Source organism: Petaurus breviceps, unplaced genomic scaffold (genome assembly GCF_028583685.1).
Source record: "Petaurus breviceps papuanus isolate PSGF00001 unplaced genomic scaffold, PetGlider_PUasm1.0 174, whole genome shotgun sequence".
Taxonomy (NCBI): Eukaryota; Metazoa; Chordata; class Mammalia; order Diprotodontia; family Petauridae; genus Petaurus; species Petaurus breviceps.
Genome location: NW_027185761.1, coordinates 58,843,607 through 58,859,185, shown reverse-complemented (window position 1 = coordinate 58,859,185; position 15,579 = coordinate 58,843,607). Strand labels below are relative to the sequence as shown.

Here is a 15,579-nt window from a genome sequence, read left to right as displayed (position 1 = left end):
GGGAGGGGGGATGAAATGCTCCCATCTTCCTCTACTCCCTGCCAATGATAACAGACAAGGGGAGGACTCTTCCTAACTCCCTCCCATAGAGCAAAAGGGCCCAAATTCTTTCTTTTTTTACTCTCCTTGTATGTACAGTTTCAAAGGCTTCCATGCATAGGTTTATGAAACTAGCTAGCTGTCTCAAAATGTCCATAGAAAAAATGGAGACAAAAGAGAAAATTAGGAAACATACATGTTTTCACAATTTAAAATTTAACATACATAATACATGTAAACTGTCAGAAAATCCATAAAAATACAGTGCTATGATACATTCTTCCCAATTCATTCATTCATTCTCTCTTGGATTTCATCAGCATATTTTATAAGCCTACTCTGTTCAGCCCTTCCGCAGCCTAATTCACAATATAAACACTACCCCATGTGGGAGGTGGGAGAGTGGAGAGAGAGGCAGAAGACATGTTATAATTGTGTTTGCCCATCCTCACATCAAAGCAAGAAATAGTCTTTAAAAATCCTAAAAATACACAAAATACTGAGCTTTAATACCGTTTCTCATAATATAGTGAACATGTTACTACTCTATGTTACAGTAAAAGATATCTATACCCACTAGATATGGTTATGGCTAAACATACCATTTGCCCACCTAGTCTTCTCTCTATTAGCTTACAATATAATTAAAGCTGCTGGTGGAATTACATCAATAAATACTGTTACAAAAGTAAATATTTGAAAAGACATCCCAACCACTAACTTTTGCCAGTGTATGTAGCAGTGACTATATATATATACACATATATGTAAGTGATGTATATATACGTGTATATACAACAGTGTTTTGGTTGATTTGTTTGTACAGAATCTCTTACCTATCTTGAATGTGAATTCACTGAACATGTCTATAAAGTTTGGACTCAGAAAGATTCAGGAATTTTTTTAAAGCAAAACCTGTTAAAAGCCAGAGCAGATATCAAACAGAGACACCACATGCCAAGAGAACGTCACTCTAGTTGGTCCTCACTAATGGCAATGGGAGAGTAGCCGAGAAGCCCAAACCCTAAGACCCTTATTTCCTGCTTTAGGAGTTCAGAGAATAGGACTGTGACTTTCTTTGTTCTAGCCCTCTCTCCCTGACTCTTCCCAGACCTGTGGTGTCCAAGCAGCCTCTTAAAAACCTTCTGATTTGGCGGACTACATCACAGAAGGCGCTGTGTTCTATGAGCAAAGCAGAACTGCCGTAGCTTAAACAAAAGAAATGTGAGATTTCCACATCGAGAGCCATCCCCACCCCGACTGTTCCTGTGGATTACTTGTGGCCATGCTGTGATTGAGCCCTGTGAGCTCATACTGGTCTGATGAGGCAGTCAGGCACACTGTACCATGACCCCAACAGTAATGCCATTCTGGTCCTCTCTGAACACGAAGGACAACTACTGACCAGCTTCCCCTCTGCTCTCTCCTCGGTCGCTGCACTTGCTTCATTCTAACCCTATCCTGTTTCATTGGGACTCTTGCAAAAACCAAACACACACCAAGGAAACACAACTTGCAACAAGCGACAAATTATAAAACTAGAGAAAACCAAAAACCCTATTTTAAAGAGCTAGGATGCACAGAAAACTTTAATGTGAAAAGTCCTAGAGGGAAAGTTATTTGGGAGTTATCAGGGGCTGTGACTCCCCTAGCCCAAAGAAACTAGGTTTTAGTGGATCTGTCTGAGGTTTTTGTCTTGCTTTGCTTTCTGTGAAGTGAATAAGCATTTTCCCCACACACTAGGCTAATTCTTTTGCTCTTATATCAAGTACTTGGAGGAAGGCAAAGATAAAGCAACTCCAATAACTAGCCTTAGGAATGCCGACAGAGCACAGGAGGACCCCACTGGAGGCAGCCTTAAAGGTTGGTGAGTCTGAAGTCTTGGAGCCTGCGAATCCCACTGGGTAGTCAGGAGGTGGCCCTGCTAAACTCCAGGTCAACAACAGGCTTCAACTGCCTGAAGTTAATGGAGAGAACACTGTATATGCAACTGGCCACGTTTGCTGCCAATGTTAGAGTAGGCTCAGAATTTAAAATCTTGCTACCATTTCCAAACACCCTAAGGAAAATAATTTTTTCGGGTGTGGGAGGATGGTCATAATTTATAAAAAAATTATTCTTTCCAAAACAAGCAAGTAATAAGTAATTTAAAGCAGCATTTTAAAATGAAGTGTGGTCATAATAAGACAAATAATACTATTTGTTCATCCTTCATATTCAAATTACAGTAAAAAAGAACCAAAATAAAGTCAACTCAAATTTTCCATAAGAGATAAAGTCAGTAAAAAAAAAATAATTAAACATTATTTTACTTTTTCGTTTTAAAAACAAAACAAAAAACCTGTATCTCTAACAAGAAAAAGTAAAGCCCCCAATGGTCATTCTGGCTTTCAAGCTGTAATTCGAATATGAAGAATGAAGGAGCTGAGAGTCTTCTGCCCTATTTGGTTTATATCAGGTTGTGGGCCTGAAGTTGGCCAGGAAGTAGAGACTGGGCTGGGCTGTGGTCAGGAAACAGCAGTCCTCTTGCTGGTCACTGCAAAAGCCCATCGTCTTAAGACCAATTATCTTCTCGGTGGCACCAGATATTTATGACTTCAGACTAAATTCTCAACAAGCCAAAGGGGAATAAGATGATGCAAGGTGGGCATAAACAGGTTGCAGCATGTAATCAGAGTGACTTCTATGAGAAATGGCAGAAAGGACACTAGTAAGGATTTAGCATCCAGCCATGGAACATTTATGGTTAAAAAAAAAAAAGAGAAAGGGCCAGTCATGTAACCTGAATGAAGAAAAATAGGGAAACAATTTAGAGGGGCCAGTGGTACACCTACTCCAGGAAAAGAACAAAAGGAAGGCCTTCACATGTTGGGTAGATACCTTATTGAGGACTGGTGGAGAACACGGTCAAAAACCGCACAGGATGAGAGAGCACCCAAGAGCGGTATAAGCATCAATGGACAGAACACCCACACCGAGGAAATCACAACGCTTTCTAAGTTTCTAAATATCATAAAAAATGTTGTAACATCTTGATTATATATAGGTAGTAAAAGAAAAATAACCAGATATTATTGTTACAATAAAATTATATATCTGATCAAGTAGCTTTTTAATAGCTCAAATTTAATTTTCAAATGTAATAACTATAGAATATATTTAGAGACTTTCAAGATTTTTTGCACCTTATCGCAACTAAAAATATAGTAAGCTTAAAAATGGTTAAAACCCATGAAATATATTTAGTACATTGAAAAAGTAAAAACAAAATATTTACAAGGTTACCAGGAATAAGTGAATTTCTCAGATGCAGAGAAATCTTACCAATATTCAGGTAATGAGTAAGATGTGGGAAAGAGAAATGTGTTATAATGGTTGATTGTTGCTAAATGATAACAGGCAAAAAGGTTTGAATTAACTCGGAGGCAGCCAACTTTGGATTGCTTGTGGCAATGGACAATAGAGAGAACATAAAAAAAACGAAATCCAAAGACATTTCCCAGAAGGCTCTGGAGGGGACTCACTCTTTGTGGCTGCTTGGCCAGTTCTTTTGATCAGAGCTCCTACCAAGGCCTTGGCTTTTCTCCTTTCCCCTTTGCCCTGTTCACCTTCTGGTAGCAGGGGTGATAAGTACTGGAACTGCCAAAAGATGAAGAGGAGAAGAAGGACCGAGGACCCCAGGGCCAGCCTTCTTTCAAGGATACAGTTAGCAACTCCCATCTCTTCCACAGACCCCTCACTCAGTTTCTGTAGGATGGATGCTTGTTCATGGGATATATAGGCATATGATAATTTGCATAGCAAACTTCAAGGGCGTGACTTTAACAGAAACTATGTAATAAAGGTAAAAGTAATTATTATCTGGTTGACAAATTTTTAAACTAAAATATTTTATATTTGAGAATTTTCCCATAAAACTTTTGAGATGTAAATTTAAATGATCTTAATGAGTTAATAGCAAAAGGTTAAACAACACTTTCTAATGCGGTTCTTTCTCCTACAGTGGTTCAAGCAGCATTTATCGCTCTTTAATAACTTCCAGAACTTTATAAATTCTGTTTTGGAATGCTGTGGCAAAATGAGGCCTCGAGTCCTTTACCAAGATGCTGCATAATGGGGCTTTGCCAGCGTTGGAAGGATCTTCCACATCCCAAATCTCAGGCATACTGCAACCAGGCCTAGGAAAAAAAATGGTTGCATACGTTAAATATACACGCACATACACAATCTGGGAGTCAGGAAAGCTGGGACCTAATCCCATCTCTAGCATGAAAGGGCTACACAATTTGAGGAAAAGTCATTTATTTTCTCTGGGTCTGAGATTTCGCATCTGTAAAGTAAGAGGGTTATTGCATAGTGTCCCAAATGATTTTTCTAGTTCTAAATTCTATGGCACACATAGATAACTGCTTGGAAAATCATCTGTGAGAGAATAATATTGAGATTTCATGATTTTTTTTTTAAATTTAAAGGAATCCCTCTAAGCAAACATACCCATATCCAAATAAAAGTAAAGAAAAATCGAAGTCAAGTATAAATTTAAATTTTTGGATTCTCTGTGCCAGAGCAATAAAAAGTACAGATACTATGGAAGTAGAAAATATTTTAAATCTAAACTTTTAAAAAGCCCACTGAAAATCAATTTAGCCAAATGGGATTTCTTTAACTTAAATGTTTCCCAGGATATTAAGTGAATTTGACATATGGCACTATCAAATACTATGAAACACCATCAGTGGATTAAATTTACTTTTTATGATTCAAATAAAGAATATTAATTGTGTTAAATATTCACCTTGTTCTTCTTATACACCATGACTCTTCTAGAATGTAATAGTTCACTCTTAATTTGAATAATTTCTGCTTGACTTCCTCTGCTGGTTTTCGACTATACATCGAGTAAACAATTTTTGTTCTTGCCCTTTGAAAATAAACAATCATGCAAAAGATTTTTCAGAGGAAAAAGAAAAACAGACTTTAAAGATACTAAATTAAAAGCTACATTTATATAGGAAAAATATAGTCCTTTCATCCAATCCTGTCAAAAAGCCCAAAGTCCACTCAGTAAACTGAAATGTGGGTGGTATTTCTCTGGTCCTCTGCAAAGCAGAGAACGTCAATGAAAGCCCAAGGACAGCAGCACCTGTAAGGGTTGCCCAGCTGAAGTGACGGCCGCATGGCAGGCCCAGCAAGGTGGTAGGCAAGAGAAGCTCCCTGGGTAGGGTATCTGGGAAATCTGGGAGCTCAAAGCAGAAAGAGCTGCAGCAGTCACTGGTAGAAGAACCTTGGAAAAGTGGACAGAGAGGTAGATGGGCAGCAGGTCTGCCATTCAGAGGACATGGCACCAAGGCTGGCTCTCTTACTATGGGACCATGAGACTGGTTTGGTTTTCTGAAAAATCCCCATAGAGGGAATGCCATTTCCCTATGGCACTTAATTTAACCTTCCATCTCTATCTATTATACATAAGCAAAGGGATGAGTACAGATAGCTTATAGTGAAGACACAGTTGCTCGGAGTTTCTTTGTAGACCAAGTAGGCTATGGGGTGACAGACACAGCCCCTATGCCCTCCAGGAATTCCACCTTAACTAGCACCCATTATAAGGTCATTACAAATGTATGGACTGATGCCTGGGTGTAGAGTCAGGAAAACCTGAGTTCAAATATGACCTTAGTCATTCACTAGCTGTGTGGCCCTGGGCAAGCCTTAAGCCTATTTGCTTCAGTTTTCTCAACAGTAAAATGGGGATAATAACAGTAGCTATCTCCCATAGGGTTGTTGTGAGGCTTAAATGATAATTTTAAAACATGTGCCTAGCACATAGTAGGTACTATATAAATGCTAGCTACTGGTTGTTATAAGAATTAATTGTATTTAATAATAAATATTATTATTCATAATAACAATACTATATAAATAATAGCTACTGATTATTACAATAAATTATAATTACATTTAATATTTAATAAATATTATTAATAATAATACCATATAAATGCTAGCTATTGGTTATTATAATAAATAATTGCATTTAATAATAAAAATTATTAATAACAACACTATAGAAATACTAGCTACTGGTTATTACAATAAATAATAATTGTATTTAATATTATTCATAATAATAACACTATATAAATGCTAGCTATTGGTTATTACTACAAATAATAATTGTACTTAATAGTCAATAATAAATATTATTATTAATAATAATAATAACAATAACCTTTCCACCTCAGTTTTCCCAACTGTAAAATGGGGGTAATAAAAACACTTTTGAGGGTTGGTGTGTGGATCACATGAGATCACGTGTGAAATGCTTTGCAAACCTTAAATTGCTTTGTTGAATGAGGGTGATAATTTGTAGGCATGGAGATGACATAAGCAAACACATTTACTTCTCAATAAATGTACATGCTGATGTTTAACTAGGAGTGGTTAGGGCTTCTTGGTGGGGGGCGTGGCTCGGTTCTTAAGAGTGGAAGAAGAGCCATCCGTGTCACCCCCTGTCAATCAGCCCCCCCCACCTCCCTCGTCTGCCAGGAGCTCTTGGTTCCCCTCAGAATGTCGGTTCCTCTGTCACTTCTGTCTCTGTATTCTCACTGCCTAGCTCAGTGTCTGACAAACAGTAGGCAGTTAATAAGTGCTGACTGACTGAATGTCACAGGCCCTGAAGAAACCATTTCTTCCCCGAGGGACGGTCCATTCCATCAGAGAAAATACCAAGAACACAAGTATGTCTGTGGAGCACATGCAAAGTAAAACAAGCTTTCAGGAAGAATGGAAGGAGAGCAGCTCCTTGGGGATGAGGGTGGCCGTGCTCTGAGACAGTCAGGGGCTCCAAGGTCTGTTGGAGATGAGGCTTCCTGAGTGAGGGAGTGGCATGGCCGGACCCCTCATTTGGCATCTGTATGGAGGACAGATGGATGGGGAGAAGAGTCGGGGTAAGATGGCCAATAAAGAAGCTACTGCAGTGTCCCAGGGGAGAGGGGATGGCCTCTCTACTTACATGGTAGCAGTGTGGGTACATACATGCAAGAGAAGCTCATGAGAAAGAGAAGCCAGCTAAGTTTAGGGGCTACCATCCTTCCTCATGAGAGCCCCAACATTTTTACACAGGTCAGGTTAAAATGAACATCAAGGGAAAATGAGTCATGAAGGCAGCTTGGGGTGAGGGGAGGGAGCAGGGGAAGCATCCATGGGCAGGCTGCCAGACAGAAACCTTGGGCTTTATTAGCTCCAGCTGGCACCAGACTACGTCTCTCTTGTCTCCCTCCCCGGGTGGCCACTTAACTACCTGGTTTTACAGAACCAAAATGGGGGTCTGGGGACATGGTGTGCTGTGAGAGGACATAAGGGCACATCATTAAGTGTAAAGCCAAATTATCAGTATTTGGAAATTAGGACTCGGGAACAGAAGAGGAAGACATGAAGGACCCTCTCCATATTCACCTGTCACTGCAGTGACCTTCGTCTGTAGCTGAAGCCATGCAAGAAGGAGGCAGGAACAACTTCCACACAATGATAGCCGTCCCCAGGGGAAAGGCCTGCCTTAGCCAGGGGAGGAGTCACCGTCTCAGCAGAGGTTTGGCTTGTTGGCTCGTGGAGTGACGATTCCTTTGGAGGACGGGCCACACTCGACAACAGCGAGGGGCCTAATTCTAAAATGCTGCAGTTGTCTGAGGTCCGAACCCTACACTTCACCTCTGCTCTCCTCCCTTTCTTAGCTAAACTCCTCAAAAAGGACGTCTACATTCACAGCCGCCATTTCCTCAACCCTTTGCATTATGGCTTCTGACCTCAGCATTCCTCTGAAACTGCTGTCTCCAAAGTTACTAAGGATCTTTGCTCTCTGGACTGTCTGCTGCATCTGACAGTGATACCCACCCTCTCCTAAAGACTCCTCTCTGGCTTTTCAGGACACTGCTGTACTGCTTCTTCTCTGGAGTATCTGGCCCCTCTTGCTCTGTCTCGTGGCTGACTCGCTGGCTAAGAAGACATAAGGCAGCCACCTCTGGGTGGGGGGTGCGTGTTCCCCAAAGATTCCACCCCAGGCTCTCTTTTCTTCCTTTTCTCTACATTCTCTTTTGTAATGACAGACACCCCTTGGTCATGCAGATGACTCAGAGATCTATCCAGACCCAGTCTCTCCTCTGAACCTTAACCCCACAGGGCTATTCCTTCAGACCTGCTGATTCCTGCTGATGTCACCAACTTCCAATCTCCAGATTCCTAAGTTCAGCCTCATCCCCAAACCCCCCTGTTCCTTGCTATGCATGGATGCAGCTGCCAGACCTCACCGTCTTTCCCTCCAGTGTCTCTTGAATCCAGCCCCTTTTCCTACTTGCACACTTCCCACCTCAGCTCAGGCCGTACCCCCTCAAGTACCATGACCGCCTCCTGTCTGATCTCCTGACCTCAAAGTCTCTCCCCACTCTACTCCATCCTCCAGAATGGGCACACCTGACTGTCCAAGCGCAGGCCTGCGCAGTCAAGCCTCTATTGGATAAACAGCCACAGCTTCCTCTTGCCCTGTTTAGCTGATAAAGCCCTTCAGCCCCATTCTGGCCTAACTTTATCATGTCCCCCACACTCATGACACAGGGCGCCGCCTCCGTCCACCATGATGGAACCAGCTCTCCTCCTCTACAGTAAGGCAGCTCCAGAATGACTCCCGATGCCCCGTAGGTGACTGCTTTGCATTGATTTGTGCTCATATACTTGTCTTCCTCACTAAAATTTAAGTTCCCGTGAGGAGCAATTGCTTCATTCCTTGAGCGTGTGCAGTCAGGGCCTAGCTTGGTGCTCAGCACACAGTAGATGCCAACCAGTCATTACTGACACACATTGTGTCATGCTCCACTTCCAATCTTACACCAATCAGCTGCTCCACGTTTGCTTTCTGGGCGTTCTCATTCGAGGACCTGCCATATTTTGTTGTGATCCACACCAAGTCCTTAGTGTAGTCAACGAAGCAGAAATCGATGGCTTGCTTCAGAATCCAGCAAATGTTGGCAACTTGGTCTCTAACTTCTCTGCCTCCTCAAAAACCAGCCTGCTTCTCTGGTAATTCTCGGTCACACACTGTTGAAGCATGGCTTGCGGAATCTTAGGCACGTTGGTGTGTGAGACGCGCACAATTGCTCAGTAATCTGGCCGTCCCTTGGTGTTGCCCTTTCTGGGGTTTGGGGCGTACACTGATCTTTTCCAGTCCAGTGGCCTCTATGAAGTTTCCCACATTTGCGGGCACACTGAAGACTGCAGTTTGCCAGCATCCCTTTTTAGGATCACCAATTGCTCAGCTGGAATTTGATCCCTTCCTTTCGCCTGTTAGCAAGGCTAAGCTCGACTTCATTCTCCAGGTATAGGTCAGCGATGGTCCCTGGAGATGATTAAGATCTTTCTCCTTAAGTTCTTCTCTATGTCACTGCCACCTCTTCTCAATCTCTTCTGCTTCCGGTAAGCCCTGCCCTCTCCCCTGATATCTCTAATCTTCTTGCAGAGGTCTTGTCTTTCCTAGTCTGTTTTCTTCTACTTCTTTGCACTGCTCATTTAAGAAAACCTCTCTGCTTCTTCTTCTCTGGAATTCTGCATTCATTGGGCTTTCTTTCCTCAGCCCCATCAGGCAGCCAGTCTACTTTCTCACTCAGCTTCTTCTTTGGAATGTTTTTTGTTGCTGTCTCTGGTACAACCCTGCAAACCTCTGTCCACAGTTCTCCAGGAACTCTATTTACCAGATCGAATCCCTTAAATCTATTCATCGCTTCTGCTTTGCATATTCATAAGGGATGTTAATTAGCTAGTACTTCTACAGTCTGATGGTTTTCCCCACTTTCTTCAACTTAAGTCTGAGTTCTGCAATAAGCAGCTCATGATCTGAACCACAATCAGCTCCAGGCCATATTTTAACTGACTGCCTAGAGCTTCTTTGCCTTTGGCTGCAAAGTATCAAATCCCTCTGATTTCTGTATTGACCATCTGGTGATGCCCACATGTAGAATCTCCTTTTGGGCTGCAGTAAGAGAGTTTCCTGTGACCGGCGACTTATCTGGACAAAACTCTATCAGTCTCTTCCCTGCTCTGTGTTGCCCTCCAAGGCCAAACCTGCCTGTTATCCCGATTGTCTTCTGATTTCTTCCTTTAGCGCTCTAATCCCCCATGAAGAATGTGACATCTTTTGGGGGGTGTTGTTTCTAGAAGATGTTGTGTGTCTTCATAGAAATTCAACTTTGGCATCATTGGTGAGAGCCTAGACTTGTATTACTGATGTATCATTTGATCATTTTTGAAATTAGACCCCAGTACTGCTTTTCTCACCTTTTATTGTCTATTAGGCTTCTTCCCTTTCTTCTAAGGCATTCTTGCCCACAGAAGTCTATGTACTGATCATCTGAATTAAATTTACCCATTCCAATCCATTTAAGTTCACTGATACCCCTTTAACAACTTATTCCTGTCTTAGTAAAAAGTTTCCTTGGCTTCATAGTCAAAATAATTTTTCACCTGATGACCAACTCTCAGATGCCTGGGACAGAGTCTGTATCCTGGGACTCACACTGAAAGTCTTGTGACAAAGTTTGTGTTATCCTGCATTGGCTTCAAAAATGTTGACTCACCTTTACACCCCAATGAGACAATGGAATGTATCAAAAGTCTCTGAATAATACTTCTTAAATGGATTTCCATCTGCAATCCTAATTATAGGAAATATTGAAGGAATAAAGACAAATACTTCACATTAAATCTGTCATGCTGACTTCTAAATTCTAGTTCCCAAAGACAAAACTCAGACTTTGTTCAACTGGGAAGGAATAATACTAAATTGGAACACTGACCTCAAGCCTGCATCCTCATAATGCGGATGGTTAACAATGGGTCGCAGTGCAGACAGTTTAACACTTGCCATTGTGGGCATTGCACCAGCAAAAACAGCATCTGAAAAACAAGAAGCCACTAGAGATCAATTTCCAAAAGAAATCATTTCAGTTCTGCCTATAGGTTCAGAATGTTTTTCCTTTTAAATTAAACATAAAATTCAATTTATTATGCTCAAGTTAATATAGGGAAGTATGACATGGCCACTAATTTCTTCTACAACATGAGAAAACAGAGTAAAATTCACGTCACAGAAATTAATGAGGCTTAAGGAAACCAACAATGGAACTGAATTAAAAAAAAAAAAGAATTTTGAGACTATTTTTGGAAAGCACAATTCTACATTTTGAAGATCTCATGTGCCCGGAAACTTGACTTAAAAACAGACATTATCTGTCTGTTTATCCTTATGATCATGGAGGCTAATATTGAAGAAAACAGGATTCAACTGAGGCAAAATGGGGCCTGGACAAGTCAGACCCATTGTCTCCAGTTCAGAAGGTACACAAATCAGGCAAATATACATTATAAGGGGCAGTCACCTTAAAGAAGGTTCACGAATAACTCAAGCAAAATAAAAGGGACAAAAGTACATGATGAACTGTATGGATGCTAGGATTTTAATTCCTCAAGCTAAAATATTAAAAATTTTATTTTTTTTGTCTCAACATTTCTCAGTGTTATTTGATACAGTCAATGAATTAGGTATAAGTTTAAATGTTACTTGTGTATACCAGTTCTCACTCTGAAACAATTTGATCCTTTTAGTTTAGACAGAAGTTTTGTCTTTTGATGAGGAGAAAGGAAAGTATGCCAAATAAGTAAAGAGTAAGATTATGGCTGCCCCCGCACACTTTAGAAATGACCCCCAGAGTGAGGAGAGACATGCCTGTCACAGAAATGTGCATTTCCCATTCCAGCTCTTTGCTTGGAGAACATGCTCCTACTTCACTTTCACAAGTGGCAACCAAGTAAACACCAACCTTACATAATTGTACACTAAACTCAATTTTCAGATAATTACTATGTTTGTGAGCATGTTTGGATAAATTTCCACCAGTAATTTCCATTCTTCATAAGTTGTATTTCCCAGTGCTATTAGAGGGGAAAACCACTGCAAGCAAAGTGGTTGTTGTATGTAATCATTTTTGAGCGTACGAGATAACTTCATCATGATCTTATTTGTACAAACATCTCAACCACTCTAGGAATAAGAATAAATCTCATCTAAATAAGAACATGGCTAATAGGAGGCTTAGAGCCACACACTTCTGAGACTCTACAGCTATCTAAATATGCTTAATTTGACAAATTAAATTCAACAAAATGTTTTGTGAGTACCTTCTATATGCAAGGCACCAACCATATGGGACATAAGGTTCAACCTAATATACTATTCAACATTTCTCCCTTCTTATCTTCTTTCTGGACAAACAAAAGATAGCCCTCAAAGTATCCATCCTACTGTGAGTAAACAATGCACATAAAATTCTGGAATATATCATATTACATTTTCTTCAAATGTTCAAAAATTGATATTTTAATACCACCTTCCTCAACCAGTTCACTTTTCATAGGTGAACAACACATTATATTCCATGAATGGATTTCCAGTATGTTTGCACAAAGGAATTTATCACCAAAAGATTAGCTTAACAATAAGGAACCTGTCAGCAATAATTAAAGCACATAAAAATAGGTGTATAAATAGAATTTTCAAAAATGAAATGAAATTTAGTCAAATAACATTTACATTCACATCTAATAAATGAAATTAAACTGAAATTTGAGTAACTACCAGAGTTAATTTTTAGAATGTAACAATTTATTCAAACTATTTTAAAATTATTTTTGGTAGGAGGATGCATGATCAGAGGGTCATAATCAAAGGAAAGTTCAAGAATTAAATTCAATACACATTTATTAAGTACTTCACATATAAGGCACTGTGCTAGCTCTTACAGAAACAAGAAAGAAATATAATACTATCCCTTGTCCTTAAGGAATGGAATGTGTGTGTATGTGTGCACACAGTGGAGCAGAACAGTAAAAGAAATATACAAGTTAATATATCAAAAGTACAAAGGACAGGTCAAAAGAGAACACAATAACTTTCAGAGAGATTTAATTTATTGGGAGAAAGAAGGAAGTCAAGGAAGAGTGGGTATCTGGCATCTGACCTAAGTCTTGAGGAAAAGAATGTCAAAAGGACATTCTGGAAGTCTTTGGGCCCATTTTGGGTATGCGTAATGGTACAAAGGAATGCAGGGAGGTCTGAGGGAGACCAGGAAAGACTGGAGGTGACTAGAAGCCCAGCTTGGATGAAGGGGAATAATGTAAAATAAGGCTGAAAAATATGAGGTTAACCATCTTGCAGAAGACTTGAAGGTCAGATTAAGGAGTCCGTGTTTATATAGCAAGCAATGGGAAAGCTCGGAAGGTGATCCATGTGGTTCGTGGAAAGGCTCCTGGAGTGGAGTCAGAAGACATGAGTGTGAATTCTGGCTTTGCCACTTAAAATGGGGATGATGACATGTGCACTCTCTACTTGCCAGCGATGCTGAGAGGAAAACATTTTGTAAATCTCAAAACTACTGAAATGCACAGTGCTCTTGCTGAGCATGGAAAGAATGGGATCAGAGCTGGAGGTGGAGGGTGAGGACAGAGTCGGAGGCAGAGAGAGTGGTTGGGAGCCAGAGGTAAGGCAGATCTGACAGCAGGGAGTGCAACTGTCTCTGGGGGGAGGAAGGGTTATCAGGAGACCTGTGAGTTATTGTGAGGACAAGAAAGATAAGATAAGGTTATTTGCCTAAGGAGAAGTGCCAGGATCAATGGGACAGGGAAGGCAAGTGAAAGATGTTTAAAGCCAAGCTCCCTAGAAGAATGATGGTCCCAAGGCCAGAAAAAGGGACATTAGAAGGTGAAGATCTCTCTTGGGGTAGCTGTGGTAAGAAAGCCAAGAGCAAACTTCTCATATACAGCTGGAAATATGGAACTGGGGGATGAGTCTGGCGAGATCTGGGGATCATGGGATGGCAGCTTTCGAGCAGGAAAGGACCTCAGAAGCAAGTTAGTCCAACCTCATTGAGCAAAGAACCTGAGACCAGGGAAGGCGAGTGAGCTGCTCTCGGCTGGGAAGGTAGGAGGAGGCTGAGATTCTCCTTGCATTGTTGACTTCTTATAATCTGCACAGGGAGGCTGATGGAAGTGATGGGAGTGGAGGAGAATGTTAAGGGAGCCAATAAAGAGGAAGAAGGCAGGGACAGAGACCTGGGAATGGCTCACAGTTAGGAGATGGACAGAAGACCCACCAAGTAGACTAAAAAATGAAACCTCAATGAGATAGAAGAACCAGGGGAAAGTAGCATCATGGGAGAAAAGAGGACCAAGAAGTATCTCTCAACAGAATTAAAATGCCTGTTAACAACTTCTGTGTCAGCACAGCAGGACATGGACCTTCAACAACATTGACAAAACCTGCTTCTGCCTCAGTAGATGATCCAGAAGCTCGGATACACTGACTGGTTCTCTCCCTCATCATTTCAAAGCTAACAAGTGTCAGAGCCAGGATCTGAACTCGCACCTTCCGGATTCCCTGACTGAATGCTCTGCCCACTCTACCAGGATGCCTCTCCAGGAACACACCAAGACTCTTTACCAGCACTAGGCTCCAGCACTGCTGATCACACAGGTTCTTCATCAGTGATGTGGGGAAAGCATCAGAATAATTACAACATTGGCAGATTTCCAGGGAAGACATTCATATCATAGAGAATGGGTGAGAAAACAAAAACAAGGATAATATATGATTTTTTACTAAACACAGCAAGAGGGGACACAACTGGCTATGAGTACACTGCATGATAAAAAGATCTGAAGGGTCTAAACGGGAACTAACAGTCCAGCAAGCCAGTCATGGAGAGTTGCTAAGAAAAATCAAATAAGATTAAGAAAACAAGTTTTAAAAACTGACATGAAGAATTTGGATTAAAATTAAAATTGAGATGTCAGCAAATGAATTGCTATATAACTTTGCATAATCTTTTCCCCCTAAACTTTTCTGAAAATAAGATAGAAAATTCATTTGGTGGATGGCTTGGTAATAGTCATTCCTGGAAGGAAGGAAACAACCTTTGTGACTGTTTTAAAAAATAATACTTGAGACTTCAGGAGAGTGAATCACCAGCAGCTGTGATGGTTTCCAGACTTCTCAATTCATAAACGCCAAAGACAAAGTAAAAGATCAGTAGGGAGTTATGTTGGAACTGGGTGAGAGAAGTCTGGCCCCTGCCTCTGGGGCGAGAAGTGGCAGAGGAGTTGCGGCTGCGGCTGCATGGCTGCTCCGGAGCTCCTGGCCTACAGATTGAAGGGGGACCAAGAGACCATTCAGATGGTAATTGCTCTTGTCTGACCTGCTTGGATCTGGGTCATGGTCTTGGGTGGTGGTCCTGGGGTGAGGAATGCCAGTGTGCCAGAGCTTCTGGTGGCTGTAGAGAAGGTGCTCTCCTCATAGCTCTGACAACATCTGTGAAAATCCCAGAAATTTTGGACATAGCTCTCTCCACTTTGGAAGCAGAGTTCTACCATGGCAAAGAATTCAAAAGTCAAGTAATTGGCTGGCAAGATGACCAAACAGAGGAATTACAATTAGACCATTGAATC

The 15,579-nt window shown here is 41.1% G+C and overlaps 1 protein-coding gene across 1 annotated transcript in view; it reads right to left on the bottom strand.

Moving 5' to 3' along the window:
- Positions 1–222: 222 nt before the first annotated feature.
- The window catches only part of LOC138158191 (protein C-mannosyl-transferase DPY19L1), a 114,004-nt gene continuing 98,647 nt past the window's right edge, over positions 223–15,579 (bottom strand). Inside the window, exons 20-22 of the mRNA XM_069084280.1 lie at positions 10,878–10,977; positions 4,835–4,960; positions 223–4,217 (exon numbers count right to left, since the gene is read on the bottom strand). Of these exons, the coding sequence (XP_068940381.1) occupies positions 4,058–4,217; positions 4,835–4,960; positions 10,878–10,977 (386 nt within the window). The 3' untranslated portion in view covers positions 223–4,057. The remainder of the gene's footprint in view (positions 4,218–4,834; positions 4,961–10,877; positions 10,978–15,579) is intronic.